Source organism: Myotis lucifugus, unplaced genomic scaffold (assembly GCF_000147115.1).
Source record: "Myotis lucifugus unplaced genomic scaffold, Myoluc2.0 scaffold_36, whole genome shotgun sequence".
Taxonomy (NCBI): domain Eukaryota; kingdom Metazoa; phylum Chordata; class Mammalia; order Chiroptera; family Vespertilionidae; genus Myotis; species Myotis lucifugus.
In genome coordinates, this window is record NW_005871084.1 from 6394698 (window position 1) to 6413794 (window position 19097).

Sequence of the window (19097 nt, forward strand, 5' to 3'; positions counted from 1 at the left end):
TAGAAACTGATGAAGCACCATCAGACTCAGTAACTGATCCAGACCCCTTGTGCCTGGGGCAGGGAGATGGACATCCCACTCATCATAGTTATTCTTGGGTTTCTACACCAACATAAATGGGAAGAGGTGCTATCGCAGTAAATACTTCACCAGTAATATTTTCATTTTATTGTCCATTGTTATCCCACTAATTTGAGTCTTTCTTTCTTTTTTTTTTTTCTTAAGAAGCACTGTAATTACTTCCATTTGGCAGATTAGAGAAGAGATTAAGTAAGGAAACTGTGAGTTACAATTTGTCAGAATTCAGGTCTCCACATGTGGACAGACATGGAAAATATGAGTAATTAAAGAATGCAGGCAAAACCTTGCTCATCTGTTTCTCTGTCTTTTGATTTGAGCTTCTGGCCACGATGAACCTGAAAGGAGGAGTGTACCGGCTTGTGAAAGTGAATCAAAGGGGTGGGGCTAAGAAGAGGGAGGTGTTACCGCTTTTTTAAGTTCCTACAGTTAAAAGTTACTTAACTCAGCCACAATTTCTTACTTTAGAAACGAATTTCCACTTCTGCTCCAGGGGAAGAAAACAAGGTATTGTAAATACTTCTTTGTTTAAAAAAGTTTATTTATGTTTTCCTTCTTTGTTGAAGTGCCTAGCTCAATAACAAATGATCAAGAGCCCCAGAAACAGAAATAGTATATAGAGCTCCATTCCCCGGGAATTCTGTGCAAGACAGAGAGATTTAACCCCGAGCTGGATCAATGTTTCTACTGGAAAGAGGGCTAAGGGGGAGAGAGCATTCATTTCCAAAGAAGCTAGAAAAATAGTTTTATTAGGATTGTGAAACTATGAATGAAGTTTTTTTCAGTCACATTTCTGGATTTGCTACTTCTGTATCTGTCACCCTAGGCAGAGAAATAGAATCTTCTCAGAATAATTGAGCCCAAATCCTTCACTTGGCAACATGAATTTGATCCTAGTCATTAATGTGTGGAACTAATGGCTTGACTCTCTACACTCCTGCCTTGGCCACCATACCATTAGCCATTATCTTTCCCCTCTTTCCTCGAATAATATAAATCCTTCCTCTCCTCCCAACCTTATGCTAGGTGCTCATCATAAAACACCCCAAGCTTCTACTTCCTTTGGAAAACAGCATTAGGTGAATATAGACATGCTGGGGGGCTGAGAGATGTCATCTTCTGATATGCTCAACTCCATGAAGTAGATGAAAACATCATCAGGATCATGAGGAAGTAAAGGGACTTTGGACCTCCTCTTGTGGAAAAGGGCACGGGACTCCTTCCCATGCCATCCTCCTCCTCATCATTCCTCTTTTCACCCTCCTCTTGTCCATCTTCTTTCATAACCCACTTCCTTGATTTACCATTAAAATCTTAGTAACAATGAAATACAATGACAAAACAAAGTATATTCAGAATCCAGAGAACGGGATTGTAGTGATAACTCTGCTATGGGATCACTGTGCCTGCTGGTCGGCACATTTAACGTCTCTGGGCCTTAGTTTCCTAGCTGATAAAATGAGGCAATTGGATTAGAGGGACTCTGAAATTCTTTCCAATTCTGATATGCAAGAGTATGTGTATTTACAATGAGACATTCTGCTGAAAGACATAATCATTTTCCTATTTCCATAGTTCTCCCCTAAGCCCCTTTACAGATTGAGCAAAAGAGCATTTCATTCTAAAAAAAGGCACAATAGGCTTCTGATTTAGAGATTTATAGTCTTCTCTGAAAAAAAATGTACAACATTTATATGGACAAACTATTTCCTGTAAAATCGCATCCTGAAATTTCACTTCCTTCAGAAAACACATTCCACTGTTGAGTTAAACTTTACTAATGACTGGCTTAGCACTTCTGTAAATTTCTGTGAAAAAATTTTTTTCTGTTGTATATGAGCTAATATATATGGGCTACATATGATATATTAATAATGATATTAATGAGAGAATTCATGATGTGGGAGGTAACTGAATATTAGCTTTCCACAAGAAATTAGCTCTTTCATTGGAAAGAATTATTGTTTGTAGGAATTTGTTATAAGTAACTAAATTCTAGAATAACTAGTTAGAAAGATAAAAATCCCAGACCCTAAGATAGTATTTTCTCTTCTTCTCCCTTTATGTTGGGTATGGTTTGGCTAACCAGCCAAACATTTTCCATATGAATGTGATGCATGAGTTCTAAAAAGACAAAGTAGTATATAGGCAGCAAAAAAAGCATTATCTGAATAAATATCACCCTAAAGGAAAGAGAGAGGTTATTTCCAAGTTGGCATTGAATCTGATAAGAAACAAAATACTCACAGGAAAGTTTCTAATGTTTTATGAGGGTGTAGCATTACTATAAAACTCGACTTTTTTTTCTTTTCCTTTAATCAACAATGTCAGCCTAGGATTAGCATCAGCCTCTGGAATAGGCAGGAACTGGAACTAGGACATGATTTAGAGGCTTGGAAGCTGTTTTGTTAAGTACAAGACTGTGGCTAAGAGTAATTTCAATGGTATCATTTAATCCCAGTCATGATGAAACCAAGACTTTGCCTACACACGCCTCTCTCTTGATCCAACTATTTGACGAGGGAGAACTGGCTTTTCTCAAGTTCTCATTCTGGTTTCCTCAGAGGGTCCGGTGGTGTCAGTGGGAGACTAAGTTTTAGACAATATTTTAGGAGGTTCCAGGCCCAGGAATTTGATTTATTTTTAATCATTTAACAAGGTTGAGACATTATCTGATTATAAAGTGACAGTAAATTTAACTGGTATTTTTAAAAATAGAGACCCGGTTCGAAAAGACTTAAAATATTAGGGTAACTAAAGGTGATATTTAGAAGTTGAATATAATATCAAAAGTGAGAGAGAGAGAGAAATCCTGAGTTCCTTTGTTCAAGAAGACCAGTTTCAGAGGGTCAAAAGTGAGTGAGAATAAAGGCAAAAAAATCTTGGTTTCTCTATGTCTCGACAAGCATTTCCCATTAAATTGTGCATGATTTCAAGTTTAAGGAGTTAAAAACAAAACAAAACAAAACAAAAAAGGGTCGCTAGAGCCCAACAATGAACATGATGCACAAAGTATTCCTATGAATCCATTTTGTGCAAAGTGCGATTAATAGATGTGGGATGTATGAAGTAGCATAAGAAAATTTCGCTCTGGAGAAACTTACCCTGGAGTTGGAAAGATAGAACTAGCAGTGTGACAAATGTCAAGTACGTGGCCAGAGCTATGTTATGGGACCTGGTGGCAGACATGCTCCTGTTTACCCCAAAGGTCAGGAAAAGCTTTCAGGGGAAAAGAAGGTACTTGGACAGAGTTGGATTTTAATAAAGGAGGAGAAAAGGCATTCTAGGAAACAGGAATATCATATATAAAGTGGTAAATAAGGTTAAAAAATAAAAATATGGATGAAAGTGGGTGAGAAAAAGTACAAAGTTGAAGCGATGCATCCTTATTTCTCATGTTCTGTGCAAAGTCAGCAGTAGTGCAGTGTATTGAAAAGAGGCACTGGCTGAGAGGGGGCCTGGTTCCACTGCCACTTTCATCGTGACAGTCTCAACACGGAGCTGCTGACACACCAGAACCCAAATGTTCTCGGATGTACATCAGCACTAAAATTTGAAACAATTTTCTTAAACACCCTGGACTTCAGTTTTCCAATATGTAAACTAATAATGTTGGACTTAATATGCTTTTAAAGCCCATAAGTCCATTTAGGTCTTATGAATACAAATTGGATAATATATATTTGTGTCATTTCACTGAAGTATAGTTAAAAAGTAATATATAAGCTAACAAATTGTTTTTACAAAAGTGAAATGAATGGAAAAGATTATTAAAATTATTAACATGAATGGAAAGGATTATTAAAATTATTAACATGGTCTCTCTTTCTCTCCTTTTTTTTTTTTTTAGATTTTCCCAATGGATTCTCTAACAAAATCAATCAACCAATTTGCCCTGGAATTTAGCAAAAAGCTAGCTGAGTCTGCTGAGGGTAAAAATATTTTCTTTTCTCCTTGGGGCATCTCAACCTCCTTAGCCATGGTGTATTTGGGCACCAGATATACCACTGCATCCCAAATAGCCCAGGTGAGTGGCAAAGCTCAGTCTTGCCTTAAAACAAAATGTTTTCTTTACCTTTTATCTTCATTTTTCTTCCAAATTCCAGATAGCTCACACTTTATAACTATATCCTCCAAAACAAAAGTTGCACTTTAAAAAGTTTTCTAGCCTGGCCGGCGTGGCTCAGTGGTTGAGCATTGACCTATGAACCGGGAGGTCAAAGTTCAATTTTCGGTCAGGGCATATGCCCAAGTTGTGGGCTTGATTCCCAGTGTGGGGCGTGCAGGAGGCAGCTGATCAATGATTCTCTTTCCTCATTAATGTTTCTATCTCTCTCTCCCTCTCTCTTCCTCTCTGAAATAAATAAAAATATAGTTTAAAAAGTTTTATAGACCATAAAAAGAAGTCTGGGAAAGGAAGTTGATTTGCTAGGAAAACCATTTAAGAACCTGTATTCTCTAGCAAAATCATACATAGAGATGATGAGTTTATCAAGTTTGGTTCAACACCAAAAATTATTTTATTTGGATTATCAAGACATTTCAAGAAGTAATGGCTCAAACATTAAATAGTAGAATTAGTATGTTTTGAATTTCAGAAGGATTTTCTTGAAAACACAAATAGAAAAGTCAAGTGAATTCTGTTCTTTGTACCTTGGTTGTTTCCTTTTTCAATCCCTATTTGTTTTGATGAATTTAAAACGCCTATTTGGAGCATGAAAATGCAAAACAATATTATTGTATAAGCAATTACTGATTTGGAATAAGCATCCTCAAAACATAGTGTATATATGTGTGTATGTGTAAGCATAGATAAACAACATAATAAAATAGCCACATATATGTGTTTGCATGCATGTGTAAATTTATACATATATGTGTGTGTATTTTAAATAAAAATAAACCAAAAAAGAATAAATCCAGCCCTAAATCATACAACAGTGGAAAGACCAAATGACAGAATTTCCACACAAGAAGTTGTCTTCTGTGCCAAGTATGGACATGGGTATAGCCAGTAATTCTGGGTAAGACAGGCAGAATATATATTCTGTGAATTTAGGCTTAGGCTATCAGCTTTATTCTTGTAGTTCACAAGATACTATGGGGTTTAAAACAGCAACAACAGAATCCTGGTTAATAATTAATTATCAGAGGTTTAACCATTCAGCGATAGAATCAATCTAAGGTGAATTTCACTTTTGGTCTGTTTCATATAAATATATTGCTGGGTGTTTCTTGCCCTTGTTTTATTTCATATATATTTAAACATTAATAGCTTCAGTTTGCACCCCTTTTCCCTATGGCAAATGGTCCCTGTGCTGTCACTGTGTGTCAGCAGGAGCTTTGGTCAGACTTTGTTCCTCACTGTGAGCTGGGTCAGGATGTGGTAGATGGAATTATCGCTTTGTTTTTTTACTGTTGTACAATTCAGGGGGAACAAGGGTGCCCACATCCTTCCTATTAACCTGCAAATAAAACTCTGGGGTGTAAATAAAGAATGCATCCATATGTCAAGTGGTGATAGACAATGGGAACAAAAGCATTAACCTAGGAAAAACAATTAGAACCCTTGCATTTTCCAGATAATTGGGTGGTGACTTTTGCTCAAATTGCTAATTGGACTCAATTGAACACCTAGCCTTCTTTTCAAAGCAACCATAGATAAAAATGAAACTTGGGAAACAAGAGAATTTTACCTCTAAGGGCATTTCCAACATCATCCTAAATGTCCTATATAAAATATTAAAATAAAGAGCAACTTAAATCAGACTTTTAAAAATTTTATTTAAAAGCAACTCTTTTTTTAAAAAAAATGATTTCAGAGAGGAAGGGAGAGGGAGAGAGAGATAGAAACATCAATGATGAGAAAGAATCATTGACTGGCTGCCTTTGCATGCTCCATGCTGGGGATGGAGCTCACAACCCAGGCATGTGCCCTGACCAGGAATCGAACTGTGACCTCCTGGTTCATAGGTCCATGCTCAACCACTGAGCCATGCTGGCTGGGCTAAAAGCAACTCTTGACCTAGGGTACTAGTTCAGCTAACATACTGTTAAATCAAATCAGAACCCCCTTGGTTCATTAATTATATGTTCTGTAGCAATGTATTTATCAAGGTGTGTTTGATATGATTATTTCTCTGCAAAGTGCACTCAAATATTGTCTTTTTATTGAAATTACAGGTGCTTCAATTTAACAGAGATCAGGACATCAAATCTTATCCTGAAAGTGAAAAGAAAAGGAAAACGGTATATTTTATATTTTAATATCCATTTGCTGATAAGGAGGAAACCACTTTTAGCATCCGCATGTTAATGGCTAATTTAAGCAAACTTTACTGGGTAAATATTCTTAGAAACATATGTTAAAATTTTTTTTGTAACACAGAATGTCTACACTTTTTGGAAGGGTTATCTTTTTTAACCTTATCTCTTCTCCTCTTTTGCTTCTCTTTCAAAACTGCTCTACTTTCAAAATTATTCCTGCTTTTGCAAAGTAACTGTGAAGAAAACGATGCCCTCAATTATTTTTATGTTTTTGCCCTGATAACATTAGAGAAAACATTTATATATTTTATAATTAATTTCATCTTTTTGTTCACAATACACCAAATTATTTCATTTAGTTGTAGGATGTTCCTATATATACGATTCTTGTTCAGTGTTTTTATTAGACTAATCCCTTTTCTTTTAAAGGATTTCAACTTGGGGAAGGCTGAAGAAATACACTCCAATTTCCAAACACTCATCTCCGAAATCAACAATCCCAGTAATGCCTATGTACTTAAAACAGCCAATGGGATATATGCAGAAAAAACTTACCCATTTCTCAAAGTGAGTGCAAATATGTTATTTAAAGTTGATGGGAAAGAAAGAGCCATGTGAGATCAAACAATGAACTCTTTGTACATTTCTTTAGGGATCCCAGGGACAACCTTAATGTGGTCAACATTTCTGGTAAACAATCATTTAGACCAACCAATAAGTGTCTAGTTGTAAAGAAAACCAATAATAAGTCTCAAACCAGGTCTAGTGAGCAGATCTTTATCCAAAGTAGTAACATATAAATGTGGTTTATGTAATCTGTGTGCCAACATTTGCTTCATGGGAAATGGAATAAAATATGTAGAGTTTGGATGTAGGGTAAAACTGAAGGAGCAGAAGGTGATGTTGGACACAGGAATATGCCTGGAAACTGTGTAATGGAGAGAAAAGCTGACATTGGAATCAGACAAGTCATTTTCCATCATGACTTTAGAGATTATGGAAGATTCTTAACATGGAATAATATCAACTTTGTCCCTTCTTGAGTGGTTGGAATTCCATGGAGCAGGCCATGACTTCATCCTCAGTTCAGAATCAAAGGCTTCTCAGAGGGGTCTACCCAGGAGCCAGGGCAAGCATTTACTTGTCTCATATTTGTCCATTACATCTTTGGCACATCTTAGAAAGGAGCAGGAGGACAGAGGGGTCCAGTGGACAAAAAGCAAGGACATTGCGCAGGGTGGAGGGATAGCAGTAGAATCAATAAACCTATCTTGAGATTTCAAGCAGTAATGTCAGAGCTGTGGGTGGCAGACCTTCCTTCTATACCTGGAGTTTTTCATGGCTAGTCAGAGCCCAGAAAACTTTAAAGAGGAGGAGTATAGTCTTTGACCAAAACAGGAGTGGGAAAGAGAGAAGGGAGCAGTGTGTGTGTGTGTGTGTGTGCAATTGTTCTTCTATCTAGCTTTCTTCTATCTAGCTTTTTGATAACCTAAATAGACTTGATTTCTCAGTTTTGGAAAAACTCTACAAAGGAAATTTTACCTGTATCTTTCAGAAATATTTAGAAGACATGAAAGCATACTTTGGTGCAGAGCCACAGCTTGTGAACTTTTTGGGAGCTTCTGACCAAATCAGAAAGGAGATCAACTCTTGGGTTGAAAGCCAGACTGAGGGTAAGCTGTCACCAAGGTGCCCATCTGCATGCTCTCTCCAAGCATTGGTTTAAAAAAATATTTTTTATTGATTTCAGAGAGGAAGGAAGAGAGAGAGAAAGAGGGAGGGAGAGAGAGAGAGAGAGAGAGAGAGAGAGAGAGAGAGAGAGAGAAACATCCCACCATCCCACACTAGGGATGGAGCCCACAACCTAGGCATGTGCCCTTGATTGGAATCAAAACAGGGACCCTTCAGTCCACAGGCTGACACTCTATCCACTGAGCAAAAGAGGCTAGGGACAAGCATTGTTTATTGTTACACTGTCCACAGTGTTATTGAAATTAACTCTGATGCTTCATTTCATCTGCCTCCCCTGAAGGATCCCACACATAATAGCTCTAGTTTCAGCTTTGAATAAATAACATATAAAAGGCCCACTCATAGTTGTTATTCAGAAAATTAATGTTCATTGGAGTGAATTGAGGAAATTGGCAGCCCTAAATTCTCAGTTCCTTTTTCATGTAACTTTCAAAAGCCATGGTGAGGCAAAAATGACCATTATATTGAACTCATTCCTGATTTTGAGTCATCCAAAAGTTGACTCTTTTAGAATTAGAATTAGCCAGCATTTACTGGGTACTTGCACTGTTCCAGTTTACAAGAGGACCAAATAAGACTGTAGAAGGAACAGCCCATTGTAATATGCAACTCAAATTCACCATGGAAAAGGTAGGAGAATAGTAAGGGGTAGAAGAATAGTAAGGGACTGAACTAGATCTCTGGTCTTAAATCTTTAGCCCAGTGTCAAGTATGTTGTCTGGAAGACAGTTGGGAACCCTACACATAGGGAGGCTATGAGCAAATAAGTAATCTGCTACCTTTTCACCCAGAAAAGCCTTTTAGACCTGAGAGGAGACCTGTCATCAGATGCTGCATAGCTTTGTCCTTGTCATGCTTCCCCAGTGGGGTTGGCACACTCCAGGGGAATGATAACTGTCTAGATGACAGAGCTGTCCTGGAAATCTTCCTGTGATGACAAATGTGCCATACATCTGCGTTGCCCAATTTGATACGGTCACATGTTCTATCCACATGTGACCAGAGATGATTTGAAATGTGGCTAACTCAACAGAGGAACTGAATTTTTAAATTTTAGTTCATTTTAATTTACATTTAAGTAGACTTGTGTGTCTGGTGGCTACCATATTCAACAACACAGATGTTTTAGAAGAACTGAACAAATACTTTAAATTATGGAGGAAAGAGTAAACTTCAGATTATGGTCACTATATGGTCAAAATACACAATGGGCACACTTTGAAAAATCCTCTGTTGTCATAGCACTCATCCAGTAAGAGGTCCTCACAATTATGCCCGCCCTGGATGTGGTCAGTCTTTTAAGTCCCTGTTTCCCTAATTTCATGTCTACATTCCTACCGCTGGCCCTGTGGACTCTATTTCTTAGAAGTTGAACCTTCCAATGAGGGAGAAAGCTGAAATTTTTCTGTATGTTATTTTACACATTGGACACAAATATCTGCTATTTGGCAGCTATTCAACATCAGTTTAAGTAAAAAATTGATCAGCTATTCAGGAACTTTGACTTTGTTGCATCCTTATGGAGACATTGCTAGAAACTCTTTGGCATGCCTAAGTTCTATCTGAATCACTTGAAAGAAGCTTCTTTCCTTGGCCCTTCAAATAGGTCTTTTTCCAAATAGCCGCATGAACTACCGGAACACACGGCATTCAGAGTCAAATTCTCCAAGATAATACCAGTCATGTGTTGCTACAATTTTTTTCCTTATAGTCTATAAGCTCCTAAAATGTGAGGAATTGGGGAAGGTTATTGTGTGCATATTTGTAATCTCAAAATCTATCATGCGCTTGGCAAATAGGACCCTCTAGTGCAGCCGTGGGCAAACTACGGCCCACGGGCCGAATCCGGCCCGTTTGAAATGAATAAAACTAAAAAAAAAAAAGACCGTACCCTTTTATGTAATGATGTTTACTTTGAATTTATATTAGTTCACACAAACACTCCATCCATGCTTTTGTTCCGGCCCTCCGGTCCAGTTTAAGAACCCATTGTGGCCCTCGAGTCAAAAAGTTTGCCCACCCCTGCTCTAGTGTCACATTAATATGTGCCCAGCAGGACTTACCAGTAACCTGAATATCTGTGAAGCCTATGCCCTTCCCATTACCTAGACTAGAGCTACCAAGGATGTGTGCAATGAGCAAGCCAGTAGGTGGCACTTTAACTCTGAAGAGGATAGTAGAACATTTCTTAGAAGAGTCCACTTGCTCTGCATTACTTTGAAGTTGTCTGTAAATACATTTTGTACATCCTTTGTCAAATAAACTAACAACACGGCTGTGGATGCAAGAGGCTATGCTCCTTGAAAACGTATGAACCCAGAGAACAAGGCAATGAAACTTAAATCATCTGGATGTCAACTAACTTGAGATCAACCTGTGTAAACCTCAGTCCTCGATATGCTCTCTATTTGCATCTACAACTCTATCAAATGATAGAATAATTCACTTAGTATGACACAGAGCTTAAAGAACAACAACTTCTGTGCAAAAACCATATTTAAAAAATGACACATGACTCCCCAGGTTAAATCATCAACAATTTTTCAAATTAAGTTTAATATACTGTCTTTAATCAGATAAAAAACAAATATGAAAGTTTCAGGAAATTTTCACATCAGCATTGAAAACCAAATTTATATTTAATTTCTAAAACCTAAAGGTCTGTTTCATGGGGGGGATGTTTGTTTTGTTTTGTTTTGAGTAGACATGTTCAAGCCACACCTCAGAGCTAGTGGAATCTCTAGAAGTGCTGCCCTTAGAACTTTTAAATAAAGCTGCACAGTGTTTGGGAGATGCCCCTGTGAAGACTAGCGGTTGAGGGGTATGTTGGAGCCCATAGCAAAGGCTCACAAGAGCCAGTTTGCATCTCTTCAGGGGTTGGAGGATACAAACCCACAATGGTAGCATTCAAAAAAAAAATCTTTAACCTAAATATTATCTTTGAGGAAACATCAGACAAATTTGAACTAAGAATTGATGGACATTCATTTTTTAAAATATATTTTTATTGATTTTAGAGAGGAAGAGAGAGATAGAAACATCAATGATGAGAGGGAATCATTGATTGGCTGCCTCCTGCACTTCCCCTACTGGAGACCAAGCTTGCAATCTGGGCATGTGCCCTTGACTGGAATCGAACCCGGTACCCTTGAGTCTGCAGGTGGAGGCTCTGTACACTGAGCCAAACCGGCTAGGGCTGATGGACATTCTTATAAAACTTTTTCAAAACTATCAAGGTCATGGAAGACAGGTGTTGACTGAGAAACTCTCCCAGGTTAAACTTGGAGTGCGGGTGAATTTCCCGCCAAAATATAAGATGGCTCTGTCTTTTGGTTTTGTTCCATCCACCAAAAGGGTGGATTACAAACAAATATTTGGTAATACGCAGTTACAATCGGCCCGAGTTTACACGTTTCCCGCACTCCACCGCAAATCTATATGAACCGAGTTAAAGACGGCTCCCGCGGAGTACGCGCAATTCACGCGAGCCGACTTAACTCGTTTCCCACACTCCAAGTTAAAGAGGACTAACAACTAAGAGGAAATGACAACTAAGCACAGCTTGAGAACTTGGATCATTTTCTAGTCCAGAAAAAGAAGTTATTGGGACAACTGATAAAACTTGAATAAGATCTGTTCATAGTATTCTACCAAAGCTAACTTCCTGGCCTGGCCAGTGTGGCTCAGTGGTTGAGCATCAACCTATGAACCAGGAGGTCTCAGTTCTATGCCCGGTCAGGGCACATGCCTGGGTTAAGGGCTCAGTCTCTGGGAGGGGGCATGCAGGAGGCAGATGATCTATGATTCTCTCTCATCACTGATGTTTCTATCTCTCTCTCCCTCTCCCTTCCTCTCTGAAAACAATAAAAATATATTTTTAAAAAGGTGACTTCCTGGTTTGGATTATAATATTTCATAATCATCATTTTTGTAAGTGTGATATCATCGAGATCTAACTATACCATTTGAAATCTGTCCTTTTGCTCTTGTAGGAAAAATCCTGGATCTCCTACCTGATAATGCTGTAGATTCTGCAACCAGAATGGTCCTGGTGAATGCCCTTTACTTTAAAGGAACCTGGGAACATCAATTCTTAGTCCAAGACACCACAGAAAAGCCTTTCAGAATAAACAAGGTAGGAATAATTTAATAATCAGCATGGATTTTCACGTGGCATTGTAAAGGGGATCCTATTTTAAATTCACCCCTCTTTTTAAATATATATTCTTATAAAGTATGGCTTTTACTAGGGCACAGATGGCTAAAGTGAGCATTCCCAATTTCATCCCACCTTGAAATTTCCTTTTCTCTAAAAATAGACTCTTCACATATTTTATCACTCAGACCTTGCTACAAGTAAGCTAGAGAAAGAAGTTATATTTGTTTCCCAGGTGAGCAATACAGTGTGGTTAAGTGATTAAGTTAGAAGTCTACTAGAACCGAAAGTCTTCACTATTACTTCTGTTTTTGTTCTACTAAACCTATACTAGCTTCTACCAAAAAAAGAAACAAAAATTTTAAAAAATCACCTCTCTCATTAAGGTTTCTATTCATGCTAGGACATAACACACTTGTTTTTGTACTAGGAACCCACTACAGCAAAAATGGAAACAAACATAAGATGACAGGTATATCTCATAGAATCCAAGGGCCGGCAGGTGGCTGGAACTTGGACTTGCATGGAAACAAGGATCCAAATGTCATCAGGATTCATTCTCTACCTTTTCAACTGTTTCTCTCATCATTCTTCTCTCAAGCTGAGGTCTAACTTCCTCTTCTTCCCAGTTGGCAATGACCCACACACCTCTTCCATTCGCAAGACAGTATAATAGATCTCATTCCAAAATTCCTGGGAAAGGAACTGATTGGACAAAGTTTGCACAAGTTGTTTAGTCTGGGGTGGGACATCTCATACAAGCAGTGCTGCTGAGGACCTATTGCTGAAATCCTGTGGATGTATGCAATAAGCAGTTCCCAGTCAGTGGGATAATAATGGGGCAGGCTAACCAGAAATGAGCTAGATAGTCACCTTGGTATATTCAGCAGGAGTTTTCAGTTGCAAGTGAGAGGAAAGCCTTCCAAACTAGTTCCAGTAAAATGTGAATTGTGTTAGCATTGACTCATGTAAATAAGAGAAACTGACATGTCCTAGAGTGGCAACCCGGGAGTCTCAAAACATAATCTCACTTCTCTCTCTCTCTCCCTCTCTCTCTCTCTCTCTCTCTCTCTTTATTTGAGGAGGTGTCTGTTCAGATCTTTTGCCTATTTTTAAAATTGGGTTGTCTGCTTTATTACCACTGAGTTTTTAAGAGTTCTTTGTAAATTTTTCATACCAGTCCTTTATTGGGTGTGTTTTGTAAATATTTTCTCCTAGTCTATTGCTTATCTCTTCATTCTCTTAGTGAATTTCCATTTTTATGATACTGAAATGTTTGCCTTTGAAACACACCTTATTCAGTGTCTGAATCATTGGCACTTACATAGTTTGCATAAGATTATATACTCTTTTAAGTGTTTGATAGAATCAGCAACTATGATATATACATGTTGCCACAATAATGTTAGAGAATGAAACTCCATATCACCTGTTAATGATGCTATCCAGTAGAAGACATATTTCCAGAGAGCAAAGTCTGAGTAACTTTATTCAGTATTTAGCAGAGGATCACCAAATTAGCCCATGCCCAAGACTCCTGGGGACCAATGATGATAAAGAATGAAGGATTTGGTGGAACACCTCCTCAGTGACTTTGCTACTTATTTTCTATAGACTACAAGCAAACCAGTGCAAATGATGTCGATGAAAAAAAAGCTTCCCGTTTTTCACATAGAAAATCCACAAGCAATCGGCCTTCAACTCTACTATGAGAGCCGTGACCTCAGCCTGTTCATACTGCTGCCAGAAGACATCAGTGGGCTGGATCAGGTAAGACATCATCTGTCTGACATGAGGATGATTCTGGTGTTTACCCCCATGTAATATGGCCTCCCTGTCTCCTAACTTGTAGAGGAAGGCAACCAATACCATTTCAGCTTCACAAAACTCTGTAGGGATGATATGGCTATTCCTTAGAAAGTGTCAGTAATTGATAGACACCTGTAGCCTGGGGTATTCCCACAAACAGCAACATGAACAACAGATACAGATATTGTCAGTCACAAAGTTGTGTGGATTGATCGTTCAGGTCTTTCTTCTCCCTCTGGCAGGACCTACCTAATGGGAAATTATTATTTTTTTTGTTAATCCTCACCCGAGGGTATTTTTCCATTGATATTTTTTAGAGAGAGTGGAAGCCTCTCTATCTTACCTTGTAAGAAGAGTCACATTCTTACGAGATAAGCCTTTCTTTCTAAGAGTGCAGGTTCCTGAGGGAGAGACTGAGAGAGAGATACATTGATGTAAGAGAGACACATCCATTGGTTGCCTCCTGCACATGCTCTGACCAGGCCTGGGGATTGAGCCTCAACTGAGGTTACTAGCCCTTGATCAGAATCTTATCTGAGACCTTTCAGTCCATGGACTGAGGTTCTATCCACTGAGCCAAACTGGCTAGTATGGGAGATTAATTTTTTAATCACCTGCATTAAAGTAGCATTAGATGTACATTTTAAAACATTAAATTTACTTCCAAAAATTGTAAACACAGTTTTATCATGTAGACAGTCTTTCGAAGAAATAGTCTATATAAGTATCATCTTCAAGTATTATTTAAGTTGTTTGTCAGCCACATTTCTATTAAGCCTGATATAATTTTGGCCAGATGACATTTCTGAGTAGTTTGCATGTCTAAATTGAACATTGATTTCTCCGCACCAGATGGCCTGTCTTTCTTTGCACAATGCCTAATTTTTTATGTGTGCTAGACTTTTTATACTTAGAAGTTTCCATGGTCCTACTAGTATGTAGAAAAGAGTTCCCACTGTATCATAAAATTTTTGAAACTGGAGACGATGGTAAAAATAAGACCATGTGTGGACACTAAACCATGAGTCACATTCTTACAAGATAAGCCTTTCTTCCTAAGAGTGCAGGTTCCTGAACTTAAGATATTGTCACATTATTAATGTATGCCATTTGTAAGTATGTCATTGACAGCAAAACTTGGGTCTAGAAAACTCACAAAGTAACAAAAGCACATACTTTGAAACAAACAGGTTATTAAAAAAAACTAAAAAAATTTTTTCTCCACATACACATATGTATATATACATACATATATATTTATTATTTTAAAATTTATAACATAAAGAGGAGAAAAAGCACCCTCAAAATCACTATAAAAATAGTCATTACTCAGGGATAGATGGTGATGGAAGGAGACTTGATTTGGGGTGGTGAACACACAATACAATATACAGATGATGTATTATAGCATTGTATACCTGAAACCTATGTAAGTTTATTAACCAATGTTACTAATCAATTTTTAAAAGTCATTACTCTTAAGATTTGGGGATTTCCCTGGAGAGGGACAGAGAGTTAGAAACATCGATGAGAGAGATCGATCAGCTGCCTCCTGCACAACCCCCAGTAGGGATGTGCCCGCAACCAAGGTACATGCCCTTGACCGGAATCTAACCTGGGACCCTTGAGTCCGCAGGCCGACGCTCTATCAAACGGTCGGCACTAATCAATTTTTAAAAGTCATTACTCTTAGATTTGGGGATTTCCCTATCTTTTTTGGTTTTTCTTTCTTTCTTTGCATTGTTTATGGTTACTAAATTCATATTGTTGTGATTATAGACATCTTATTCTATCTCAGATTTTATGTTAAAAAATTATCTCCCATGTTAATAAAACTAATGGTTTTTGTTCCCTGACATACTTGTCCTATAGTATATGCTTTTGTGTAGACAACATGCAAATTATATTTATTTTTTATGATGGAGCTGGAGAGTATTATGCTAAGTGAAATAAGTCAGTCAGAGAAAGATACATATCACATGATCTTACTCATTTGTGGACTATAATGAACAACACAAACTGATGAACAAAAACAGATCTAGAAACAGAGAAGCATCGATCAGATGCTCAAACCTCAGAGGGAAGGTAGGGGAGGGTTGGGGTAAGGGGGAGAGATCAACCAAAGGACTTGTATGCATGCCTATAAGCATAAGCGATGGACGCAGACAACAGGGGGTGAGGATGAGGGCAAGACTGGGGACATGAGGGGACAATGGGGGGATAAAGACACATTTGTAATACCTTAATCAATAAAAAAACTAAAAAACACACTAATGGTTTTCGTGCCCTGACTTACAACTTGTCCTATAGTATATACTTTTGTGTAGACAACATGTAAATTATATCTATTTTTTATGTATCTGAGTGTATTTTTCATCTTTTGCATATTATCATAGAAGTACTTTCATTATGAATCAAGATAGAATTCTCTTCCATCCTGAGAACCATCAATCTGCAGAACAAAGATTCTGTAGGTCAACCATGTGAAGGATGTTGTGACCCAAAGAATTTCCATACGTGTGTGTTTTGTTACTGTGGTAATGGGAGTAATCATAATTCATCAATTATATAGAGATCTCACTCAACCAATATTTCCCACTCCACTTTGGAATTACTGACTTTTTCTCCCTTGGTTCCACACCTGCAGCTGGAAAAGGCCGCCACCTATGAAAAGTTGAGTGAGTGGACCAGCGCAGACATGATGGAGATGTATAATGTGAAGCTGCACCTTCCCAAGTTCAAGCTGGAAGAGTCTTATGATCTCAAGTCAGCCCTAAGCAGCATGGGGATGAGCGATGCCTTTAGCCAGAGCAAGGCTGATTTCTCAGGAATGTCCCCAGAGAAAAACCTATTTCTGTCCAATGTTTTCCACAAGTCCTTTGTGGAAATAAATGAAGAAGGTACCGAGGCTGCAGCTGGTAGTGGGAGTGAGGTGAGTTATCGAATTAAACTCCCAACCATTGAATTCAGTGCAGACCACCCATTCCTCTTCTTCATCAGGCACAACAAAACCAATACCATTCTCTTTTATGGGAGATTCTGCTCCCCCTAAGCCTGCTTCTTTCTCATCAAACAAAACAATGTGAAAAATACATCATAAGATGGAAAAACAATTATAATAAAAACTAGTTTGCAGTCTAGGTATTTTTCACATTTGAATATTAGCAAATAAATCTTGAAATAATGCATTCTAATGATACTGTCATATCTTTTTTTCAAATATTACTATAATATTTATTATATTTAAAAAATGACATCCAGGCCTCAGACTACAAAAGAGTAAAAATAAGAGAAGATATTATTTACAGCACGGGGAATCATAGCCAGCACAAGCATGAATTCCTTAATATTAAGAAACCTGGATACTGTCATATCTTTATGGCTAGAAAGAATGGCAAATTTTATTTCTACCACTAGACATTTTTTTTTAATGTGGCTTTTATTTACATTTCAGAACTACTATGCTATTCAACTGAACGCCTTATAATTCTTGAGCTGCCTGTCATGGTATTATCACTTATGTTTCACATGCATCATTTAATGAAGAAAAATCTTTATAAAGATGATATATTGATAAACAAGAATTTTTTAGAAGTATAATTTTGACAGTTCATAAATTACTACTGGAAAATTAAATCCCCCTTTTCTGTTATCTATTTAAAAATACTCTTGACATTAATGGAAAAGCTAGTGAAAGCCAAATGAAATTTGGAATTTACTTAGCAATGTACCAATACTGGCTTCTTAGTTTTCACAGATGTGGCTTGGTCATGTTAGATATTAGTGTCACCGGAAAGGGAGCAAGCTCTGAGCAGGGTTGGCCTGTAATGCGTGGGTTCTTGACTTTGTGCAGGAAAGATTTCACAGTCCAAGTCCAAGTAATTTTTAGAGTACATTTATTAAAGCTGGGAATATGAAGCTGAGAGGTCTCAGGGGAGAAGCACCAGGACAGAGCCTAGGTGAGTGCTTCGGCTCTCCAGAAACTGCTTACTGGTAGTCTCACCAGCTGTTATTCTACTTTTAGAGAAGATTGATTGTGTCACTCTAGATTGCTTGTTTGACTTTATTTAACAAATGGAAGAGTGGGTCAGACCTGAATATTATTATATAAATGAGTACAAGAAAATGTACTAAACAAATGACTATGTCTTAGCTATAAAGATGGAAAATTGTAATATATATGATATTTTATCATCTCTTTATGAAACACCTCATATTAAGTCGCAATGAAAGAAATCACTTGTGGGGATTTTCTGCCTGGCATTTTGCTTCCATAGGCCAGCTGTAGATTGCCCACACCTTCCTGTAAGGGCAGACAGCTTCTGTGAACTAGTTCTGATCTCTGGCAAATTTCTTTGCCACTGGCAGAAGGCACATTTCTGTGTCAGCCATACCTTCAAAGAAGTCTGAATCTCAGCCTTGGGGTATTAGGTTGCCTGTAGGTAAAGGTGCTCATTGTCTGTAAATGAGAAATCAACTTTTTTTTTTAAAGAATGTGGAGTGATCCTTTTGAGAACATCTATTTGTGTATTTTTTCCATCATTAGATGATTTTATTACTAAAAAAAATTAAAACTCTCATATATTTGCATTTAAACGTGGAAATACAATTTCAAAACTTCATAAAAATCTTCCAAACAGAAAACATTTGGTGGGCTTCAAACCGTAAAAATGTTAAAAATACAACATTTAGAAAAAATTAGCTTGCAGAAAGAACTGACTTTCAAGAGGATGAATGGTTTTTTACTAGTGAGATTTCAACTAGAAATATTTGCACAATTAGTATATGGATTGAAAAAAATCAAGTGTCAAGATTTAGTAAGTAAAACCAAAGATATTTTTATTCCATTTAAATCAACCCATTTCCCCAGCAGCCTTTCTTCCTGACAGCCATCAATGATGCAAGTTTAGAAATAAACTGAACTTAAAACCAGGTCTTCAAATTAACTCTATGTCAAAGCTTTAAACTAAAATGAAAACAAACACACATTTAATTACACTGGTCTCATTAAATTTTTAAATTTTTGTAAGCAGAA

The 19097-nt window shown here is 37.5% G+C and overlaps 1 protein-coding gene across 4 annotated transcripts; it reads left to right on the top strand.

Annotated features, from left to right (window-relative positions):
• The first annotated feature begins 432 nt into the window (after positions 1-432).
• SERPINB10 (serpin family B member 10) lies at positions 433-18575 on the top strand. Of its 4 annotated transcripts, none has more exons than XM_023752661.1 (9): positions 433-585; positions 3929-4105; positions 6262-6327; positions 6775-6912; positions 7901-8018; positions 12090-12232; positions 13868-14023; positions 16710-16994; positions 17517-18575. In XM_023752661.1, the coding sequence occupies exons 2-9, from the start codon at positions 3938-3940 to the stop codon at positions 17547-17549; spliced, it is 1107 nt and encodes a 368-aa protein (XP_023608429.1). In that variant the 5' UTR covers positions 433-585; positions 3929-3937; the 3' UTR covers positions 17550-18575. The 4 variants fall into 4 exon arrangements, with proteins under 4 accessions (XP_023608429.1, XP_006087238.1, XP_023608428.1 ...); XM_023752660.1 differs by lacking the exon at positions 17517-18575 and adding an exon at positions 1105-1251 and having other exon boundaries at positions 438-585; positions 16710-17256; XM_014454446.2 differs by lacking the exon at positions 17517-18575 and adding an exon at positions 1105-1157 and having other exon boundaries at positions 438-585; positions 16710-17256.
• Positions 18576-19097: the final 522 nt, after the last annotated feature.